This window comes from Elaeis guineensis, chromosome 7, assembly GCF_000442705.2.
Source record: "Elaeis guineensis isolate ETL-2024a chromosome 7, EG11, whole genome shotgun sequence".
Taxonomy (NCBI): Eukaryota; Viridiplantae; Streptophyta; class Magnoliopsida; order Arecales; family Arecaceae; genus Elaeis; species Elaeis guineensis.
This window is the reverse complement of record NC_025999.2, coordinates 97,529,968-97,539,927: the sequence shown is the minus strand read 5'-3', so window position 1 is coordinate 97,539,927 and position 9,960 is coordinate 97,529,968. Positions and strand designations below refer to the sequence as shown.

The window sequence follows — 9,960 nt, the reverse complement described above, 5'->3', positions numbered from 1 at the left end:
TAATTTATTTTTCAATGAATAATGTTTATTTATAAAATTGAGAAAAAAATTATTTTGCTATCAAGTAATAAAATAATTTTTTTATTTTGTTCTTAAAATACGTCTAATCCTAATATTATGATATGTTGTTAGCATATTATATACAGTTTTTTCACAAAGGTTACAATGGAATAGACACGAAACATCTGTAAAATTAACAAATGAAAAATAATTAAGTTAATGGAAAATTATTCAATAGATGAATGTTAAATTTTACTTTGATGAAATTTAGGGAATCATTTTTGTCAAAAACATAACATTCAATGAATTATAAATTTTATTTTTTCAGTACGATGAAAAGTGCTGGTTAACATTTCTTGAAAAGCATTGAATTAATATTAACATAGAAATGATTTCCCATGTATTTTCTAGGATTAATTTTCTACAGTTCATCAAATCTGAAAGCATACCTAGCACATAAGTTGCAACTTTACACTAGTTTTCCGTGGTATTGAATCTTGATCTTGATTCATGGTTGAGGGAATGCATCCGATAACCAAATGCATCAAATCCACGAAACACGTTGCGAGCCATCGCGAGGCACCACCGCCCAGACGGCCCAGACCGTGAAATTCCCTCGGACGACGGCGTGTAGACCGTCCGATGGGTAGGATTCTCGCGCATGGACTGTCCAAGAGCCGTCAATACAAGACCGCTCCTTCGCCAATGACGTCCTCCAACGTGGCAAACTGGAACGTGAGGCCCATGCTTCCCGTTCATATATCCATCGAGATACCCAGTATTTTGACTATTTTCGTGGCTCCCAGGGGCGCAGCCGCCGTGGAGATTCTCCCTCATCCCATCATCGGTAATTGCTCTCCTCCTATCCCGATTGTTAGAATTATTAGTGTTTTCGAAATCTTCGCACCGGTCTCTGATGCTTGATTTGTCGGAAATCTTCGTTCGAAGAAGGCGATAGGTGAGCTCTTTCTTACCGAATCTTTGTGCCCTTCCGGTCTTCTTGATCTGATTAAACTTGGTAGTTCTACTGTAAGTTTTTACCGGGCACAATTTTCCCCTACTAAAGAAGAAAATTTTGTCTAATATCTCCATATGGAATCTCTGGGGACATTATGGTGGGAGAACCACCGGGTTTCTCATGACTGGGGAGTGGGGAGGTCGAGGATTTTTTTTTTTCCCCAGGTAATGATGTAAAACTTTGTTGGGAGCATAGTTTGAAAAAATTTTTGTGGACGAAGTTGGTTTCTGTGTAATAGGACTTTCTTTTAATGCGTTCCTGTGAGGAAAAATGTGAAGACCTTCTAAATTCTTCTTTGTACGCGTAGCGACCTTTCTGTCAATCGAGAATTCTTCTTTGTAACTATTGGATTTCCAGTTCATTTTTTTAATATTTTTTTTCAAGAAACCAGCAAACAGAATAAAACTGGTAGATTATAAAACTAAATTCTTAATTGCAATCGTACTACTGACCAATTAAAGACTTGTGGCCCAATTACGGTGCTACGAGGGCTCCATATTTGATCTTCTGTTAATAATTAGTTACGTGAAGAAAAGTAGAAGTCAGAGTTGATCTGGATGTGTGAATTATCCAGCAAAAACTCATTCTCAAGGTTTTAGTGCTTGAAATCTTTTTCATTACTTATTCAAATATTTTAAAGTTCCAAGGGACCAAGGGATTCATTACTTCGAAAGTAAAGGCCATAATTCACCAAATAAGCAAGTTTCAACTTGAGAAGGACTTCATAAGTTCTTTGATATCGATAAGTTGAATCACTTGAACTTGCTTAATCATATCTATAAACAACCTGGGACATTCTATTATTGCTCAAGAAGACTATAGACTAAATAAAATCCTGTTTTCTGGCTTAATAGCTTAAGTAATTTGAGGACTCGGACCAGCCATACATCGTAAGGTCTTTCTGAAATTACTCCTCTGAGAAAAAATTGAAAAGTGAATAGAATAAAAATTTGTAAGGCTACAGTTTTCTCATGTTCATGAGTACTTGAATCATGCGTGGAAAGGTGTGAGCATATTAACCATTCAAGTATCATGCATGCTAGTGATGCATTCTTTACCGCACCTGTAGAGCTGTTAATTCTCAAGTCATAGAATCTGAAGATACCATGCTCTATAATATGCGTCGATTAAAACTACAAAACTCATGAATGCTTTAATTTGCTCCATCTACTTTCTCATCTCATTAATCTTTTTCTCTCTCTACATGCAAACATATGCATATGCATGCCTGCATTTCTATGGATACATATGTAGATAGCACCATTGTCCTTTCATTTTGTATTTGATGACACAAAATGTGAAATGGATTGTGTATAACATTTCCTGATTACCTCATTAAATTAAAATGTGAAGCTATTTTACTTGCATAAGGTTTATGGTTGTCAATCTATTTGCAGATTTCTATAGTTATCATAAGTAGACAGTATGAATTTTTAACTGCACAGGTTCATCATCAGCAAAATACCTTTTATTTTATTTAAAATATAATCCTATTTCTGGTTTCCAGTTAACGTGATTGGGAAATGAGTACTCAATTTAGATACATTTTCTTTCTTAAATATGTTGGCTTCTAGTATAACTTGATCACCATACATGTCATTTCTTTTTGTATTATTCTTGTCTCTGTTGTTTCACTTGCATTGTTGATCTTTTCCAGGTCTTTTGACATGTTATTCGACGGAAGCCTCTAGATGAAGTTACCTGCAGTTTCATTCCACTCGATTTTCGGTCATGGATCCCTTCCAAATCATGTAATACTTCTATACATATCATGTTTGTCCAATAAGATGTGCTATAGTCAAGATGTATGTTTTACATTGTGATCTCATTTTTATAGAACTTCACCTTTTGATCTATCTTTTGAAAGCATTTTTTAAGTTATATCTTCTTACTGCTTGAAAGATGGGTTTTCGGTTCACTGATTTATACCGTGCTATCTAGTACACACTGCAAATCTATAGCAGCAGAGGGAGGATGCACCATGTTGACTCGCTCAAACCTTTTGACATTTTCAGCATCCAAAAAAATATATCTACCACAAACTAGGGTATTCAAGCTGCATGACTTATGTCGAAGATCCTTTTGCTTATATCCTTTTCTAATCTTTGACCTCTTTGATTTATGCTTTGAGACTTTGAGATAGGTCCTAGATCCCTTTTTGTGGCTATTTCTTGCATAGACTATGGGTATCCAATGAGCCCTTTTGTTAAGTTTCCTGTGTGAATCAACAATATAAGGCAACTTTGAAATCACCACATGGAAAATGTATATAGTTTCTGAAACCAAAATATGGTATATGATAAAACATCAATATTTAAATTTCTTCATTGCAGTTAGAGTTTTTTTTTCCATGTTTGATATCTGTAAAAATATTAAGATAACTATTTGATCAGACATTGAACTGCATACAAACTGGCATTTTAGGTAGCTTTTGTTTACACTTTTTGCCCTTTCCCATCCCCCCATCTTTTAGTAGATTTTCAAGTTGGAACGTGACTAGAATAGGAATCTCCTAGTTTAAGAATTCCAAGGCATCTCTATTTAGGAAAAGGTGTGCCCTGGGATTAATGTTTCTAACTTAGGACTCTTGGGGAATTCATGGGTTTTGTTTTAGGTAATCGGAAGTCTCCAGTGGAGATAAATACATCTGTAGAAATTTGTTTCAAGGACAAACTATTGTTACAATTTGTGCAACTCAACATGCTCATGAGAGGAAGAGAAGGCAGACTTTTTGATTATCTTAGTGTTTATCAATGCGAAACCTGATCATGGAAAATCAGATTTTCATATTTTTTTTTCTGTGCAGAAATTTTATGAGTATAATACCATATAGTCAATATTAGCTCTCTTACATGCATTGTGATTGCTGTAATGGTAAATAGTAGCCAACACCCAATAAATGATGCAATCACTTTGGTCTTTTTAATTAATATTATTACATCATGATAAGTGATTTATATTATTATAATTCATTATCCAAATGGTGTTATGTTGCTGTCTTACATTGTCAAAATGGCTGCTGGTAACTATCATAAAAGATCCATTTTTCACTTTTGCTTTAAAAAAATATTGTAAGGTTATATTAGACAGCTAGAGTGGTGATGAAATTTATAAATTTTCTGGCCATGTTTATTATATACGAACGATGACATTATAGGATTAAACTGCAATTGCTATAGTAACAAAAACATATTTTCCATGCCACAAGTGATTGACCACATTAGGACTGAAGACACAATCAGCACAAGCAAAAATCTTTACTCTTCCCCCTTCTTAGATATCCTCAATATTGATGACCAAGAATTAGCCTGATCTGAGGATTAGAATCATTAGTTGTATAGACTTGGACTAAACTCCACCCACTTGCATGACATGTACTGCATTCCCGAATGTACATAACAGGTAAACAACTATTGTGCATGATTGTGAGGCTTCATGATGCAAGAGCTTATGGCTCTACCATCCAGCATTCTTGCACACAAGCACAAACTCTTGAAAAAAGGATTGATGGGCAAGATGTACTTAGAGAAGATTTCTGGAAACTTTGAGAGGTGTGCTAGAAACTTACAAATTAAAAGAATTGGGACTCTTACTGAAGCTTTAGAGCCAGTACGTGCCGAAGGAACTTTTGTTATTTACACTCTAGTGGAACATTTTCTATCAGTTTTGTTGACCTGGTTGTTGAAAACCCCATGCGGCATTACATCTATAGGTATACTGTAGTTCTTTACCAGCTTTGTTAGTGTCATAGACAAATAGGCACGCTATTTACTTTAAAAGAACTCAGCATATGTGTAATGTTTTTTTATTTTCACTGTTTCAGGCAATATGTAAAGTTCATTTTGCAGATTTGACATCTTCTAAACCAAATGTACAGTTTTCTCCATCAACACTTAGAGTTCCTTTAAACAGTGCAGTTTCTGGACATTACCATATCCGAATTCAGGGGATATCAAAGGAACACCAAAGGGAGTATATTAAAGTTTTTGCCAAGCTACCAGAAAATGATGACTCTGAAAGCAACAGTAGAAAAACTTATGAAGATATGCTTGATGCTGTTACACAGAAATCGGAAAGTGATCTTAGGTCTGAGAAATCATCTTTAGGATCAACTGAATCAAGTTCTCATGCTGAAGAGGTCTCAAACTGTCTGTCCTTTCCTAGGCAAGAGCTTTCACAGTATCTGTTTGACTCTGACGTTTACCTTCACAAATTAAGGGCTGTGAACTTGCATGTGTTGGCATCAGAGCAATGGAATGCTTCTCATCTGAAAACATGCCACAGGTACGAATTGCTCTTCTTGTCATATTTCCTTGATGCTTCTGAGCTGTTTATTCCTGCAAGCCCCCTCCCTCTCCTCCCCCCCCCCACCCTCACCATCAGCCTTCCCTCCCTCCCTTCGTTCATGCATTCAGGTTTACATCATAAGCCTGGAATTTTCATGGCAGAACCTACTTGGCGAGTGCAACAAACTTGATTCATTATTTGGCATTACACTGCCTTGATGTAGACCAACTTAAAGAAGACCTTTGTTCGGTAGGTCTTTTGAATTTGAAATATGCAAATACCAATGTTCTTGCAAGCATTACAGCCAGTATTCAGCTGTTGGAAAACCTGAAACCTGATTCTTCTTACAAGAGAACATGGCCTATGGACATGAGAAATTATCTCACTCTCCAGGAGGGTGAAAAGGTAGTGGATTTAGGCATAAGTGCCATGAGGAAGAGGGCATCCATGCATGCAGCAGCACTATTTGGACATCTTCAAGAGAAGAAAAATGCCCATATAATGGTAACAGTTGGTAGAGAAGCGATCGCCAATGAAATGCTTCTTGGCGATCTTCTTAAAGCAGGAGCAAATATTATACGGATTAATTGCGCACATGATGATCCCAGTGTTTGGAGTGAGATCATCAGACTTGCAAAACACAGCTCACAGATGTTGGAAAAACCATGTCGAATTCTTATGGATTTAGCTGGACCTAAGCTGAGGACAGGACCGCTGAAGACTGGCCCAGACGTGATGAAAATATCTCCGAAAAGGACTGCTCAGGGTGATGTGATTTCCCCAGCTCAAGTTTGGTTATCTCGTACAGGATGTAGCCCTCCTCCTCACCTATCGCTGGATGCTACCCTGTTTGTAGATGGTGACCGATTTTTTAAGGAACTTGACGTCGGTGATGTCCTAAAATTTATTGATGTTAGAGGAAAACAGAGATCATTGACAATTTCTAAAAAATTTTCTGTTTTCAGCGGTTGTGGCTATGTTGCAGAGTCTTTGAAGACTGCTTATCTTGAATCAGGCACCAAATTATGCATTCAGAAGAAAAGGGGTAAGGTTTCTATTGGAGAAGTGGTGAACGTACCAGCCATTCAGCACTTTATTAGACTGAGGGTGGGAGATCTGCTAACTATTACTAGAGACCCCAGATTATATTTGGAAGAAATAGATGCTACAGCATATGGTGCTCCAAGGATAACATGCGATTCTGGTCGTCTTTTTGACTCTGTCAAGCCTGGGGACCCCATTGCATTTGATGATGGAAAGATTTGGGGAGTTGTCAAAGGAACAAGTATCAATGAGATTGTGGTTTCGATCACTCAAGCTAGTCCAAAGGGTTCAAAACTTGGTGCTGAGAAATCCATCAACATTCCCAAGAGTGACATGCATTTTGAAGGCCTTACTTCAAAAGATCTTGTAGATCTTGATTTTATTGCTACTAATGCTGATATGGTAGGCATTTCATTCCTTAGGAATGTGTGTGATATGGTTATTGTTCTGCAAGAAGTGGAGAAGCAAAATCTACAAGGGCTGGGAATTGTGATGAAAATAGAAACCCGTGATGCCTTTGAAAATCTACCTCTCTTGCTGCTTCAGGCAATGCAGTCCCCAAACCCCCTAGGTGTTATGATTGCTAGAGGAGATCTTGCAGTGGAGTGTGGATGGGATCAAATGGCCAGTATTCAGGAACAGATCTTATCCATCTGCAGTGCTGCACATGTGCCTGTTATTTGGGCAACCCAGGTTCTAGAATCGCTTGCAAAATCTGGCATTCCTGCTAGGTCAGAGATCACAGATGTGGCCAGTGGAATGAGGTAAAATAGAAAGATGATCTTTCATATATTGCAAGATACGTTGATTCCTTTTGACTTGTGGTTATGGTTTAGCAGTAAAAATACAATTTTTTCACAGTATGGTACAATGGTCTGAATTCTCAACTTATGTGAACTACCATGTATTGTAGTATCAAACTAAATGACATCATTTCAGTAGATAGAATTCATGTTAAGATCCTCTTGACAGGATTATTGCTCAGTGCACACTTCTCTCTCCCTGTGCATGCAGTTGCGATAGAATTTAATTTGTCGTATCTCCTTGAACTGTCCGGTTCAGGGTGTACCCAACTGAACCGACAAGGAACCGAAACAATTCCCCTTGTCAGCTTGGTAAGTTGGCCGAACTGGCTCTAATGGATTAATCAACCACCCAACCCCCTTTGTGGCTCTCGTGACTACTCAGAGCACACCCCACCAAGACGATGCTTGCCCTCTCCCCCTCCCTTGGCATCACAAGAAAGCATCCCCCACTCCCCCCCCCCCCAAAACCTCTCTTTCTAGGCCCTAATCCTACAGCCTAGTGTTTCATCTCCCTAACGACAGAGAGGGCTTTTGAGCCCTCTCTCTCTCTCTCCCTTCATCTCCCTTTCCCTTCCTCTTTAATTCTCTCTCTATCTCTTTTTCTCTCTCTCCTTCTCCCTCTTCCCTTCCTTTCCAGCTCTTCCTATGTTGGTACATCCTGGAATGGCCATGTGGAACTGGTCATTGACCGGTACCTCCTCCAGGTTCGGCAAATCTTGCTTGTTAATGAGGTTTCCTATCAATGCAAAATCAATGATGGAACATTTGTATTGAAATTTGAAAATACACCATTAAACAGGATGGATGACATCTAAATGTCTATACATGAAAAAAAAACAAATGTTTTTGCAGATATCCTACTGCTGCAATCAGCAGATAATGGGAAATTTAGTTGGCATGCTGGTTTGGATTACAACCAGTGTTGCATGAATCCTCGCCCCATAACCACCCGCACCTGCTTCTCTTTTCTATGATAAACATCTATGGCTAGATAACCATCCGCATCCAAAATCTAGTTCATGAGCAGAACTTTTTAGAATTATTGTTGTGCTTTGTTTATCAAGTGGCCGTTAGATTTGATTAAATTGGAATCGTATGATCACAGTAATGCTTGATAGATTCCGTTGAATATGCAGGGCAAGCTGCATTATGCTGAACAAGGGGAAATACATTGTAGAAGCTGTTGCAATGTTGAACTCTATTTTGCACAACTGTACTGCAAAGAAGAACGTGAAGACTTTACTGAAGCCACTTTTCCCATAAAGCTGCTAAATCAGTTACTTCGCCATTGTGCTTTTACACTGAACTATCTTGCAATCTGAATCTCCGAATGCCTCCATGATGGTGGCAGCTATTTTATATTTATGCAGTAAATTTTGGGTTCTGTTTAGAACTGTCTATATCAGTCTTGCATTAATGTATGTGTTTTATGCTTCATTATCTAAATCAACATGACTTGATTGTTGTATATGTAAACCATAATCTTGTTGCAGGGTTATGTATATAATTTCATGTCAGATGGTTTTGCGGCCGTGACAGATTCAAGAGATTACCAAGTTATAGCAAAAATCATAGACTTCTTAATGACGTGACTGAACTGGTGTCATGATAGATAAAGTTTGAGCTAATGCTTGTCAATTGGTGTTTGTAGGTGATGGTCATGTATGTGGTGGATCGAGGTTTTTGTTTAGATTGTTGCTCTTTTTGCACATGTGGGTCGATTCCTTTCCTTACTTTTCCTTGATAACTTATTTAGAGAGAAAAGAGTGTCGACGATCACAGGAAGCTTCCGTTTGTTTCCAATATATCCTAAATTTCATGGATGGTAGTGCCTTGACCTGTATGCACTGTAACAATCGGTTTATTAAGTTAGAGATCAACAATAATTCTTCAATTCCAAATATTTTACTTTTCTGTTTGCCCAAAGATTCCCCAAATTATTCCTGAATGATCAGATCTTTCACGAATCCCTGATGCGTCACAATTTTTTCGACTTATTCATTCTTGTTCATGAAATATTCGTGGGTTAGAGATGTCATCGGCTTTTGTGGTGATGTTACTGTTGCTGTGTCTTACAAAATCCAGATTCAAGACCGTGACAAGCTTTCCTTCTTCTTAGCTGGCATACTGACGTGCTGTTGCAGCTTATAAAGTGCAGGCACCATCATCCGCTCTAGTCAGCTTCAGGTGGCATTGAATTTTCAGGTGGTATGGTTATTATTTGCTACCGAAACGGGGGCAGAAAATGTAAGTTGTGGTATTGAAGGTATTGAGGTGGAGAAAGAGGAATCCAACAGAGCTGATAAGGTGAAGCGCAGGAGCAACTTAAATGCTATATATATCTTGCAATCCAATTATTTTTGGGGATGGGAGATGCCAACAAATTCTGAGTAGCCTCCCCTAACATAGCTTTTTCCCCTTTTGTGGTGCTTTGCTCTCCCTACGGATCCTCTAGAAGCTAGACTGCCGGATCCTCTAGAAACTAGACTGAGAGGCAAAAGAGGGGTGGGTGGCAGCAAGATGGTACTGACATAAACCTAATACTTTGCCTCATCGTAATATTGTGATTCTTTAGTTGCAGAGGAAGCTGAATGACTGCAATAAATACAGATGCCATTAACAGAGTTTGGTGATTGCCGCCGATCTTGTTCCTACTCCTAAGCTCCTTGGTCACAATCAAAAGGTCGGGTGTCATCACTATGTCTTTACCAAATAATAATGCAATGCAAAACTAAACTAACAGATGTTAAAAAAAAGCAACCACCGTACTCCACTGCCCGAACTGGATACCAAACAGAAGGAACT

General features: G+C 38.2%; 1 protein-coding gene across 4 annotated transcripts; it reads left to right on the top strand.

Moving 5' to 3' along the window:
* Positions 1 to 699: 699 nt before the first annotated feature.
* Positions 700 to 8,686, top strand: LOC105048201 (plastidial pyruvate kinase 4, chloroplastic). 4 transcript variants are annotated; one of them, XM_029265492.2, is made up of 5 exons: positions 700 to 847; positions 2,676 to 2,769; positions 4,931 to 5,302; positions 5,467 to 7,113; positions 8,292 to 8,686. In XM_029265492.2, exons 2-5 carry the CDS (start codon positions 2,750 to 2,752, stop codon positions 8,416 to 8,418), a joined length of 2,166 nt encoding a protein of 721 aa, XP_029121325.1. In that variant the 5' UTR covers positions 700 to 847; positions 2,676 to 2,749; the 3' UTR covers positions 8,419 to 8,686. The 4 variants fall into 4 exon arrangements, with proteins under 4 accessions (XP_029121325.1, XP_010925726.1, XP_029121326.1 ...); XM_010927424.4 differs by having other exon boundaries at positions 4,842 to 5,302; XM_029265493.2 differs by having other exon boundaries at positions 789 to 958.
* The last annotated feature ends 1,274 nt before the right edge of the window (positions 8,687 to 9,960 follow it).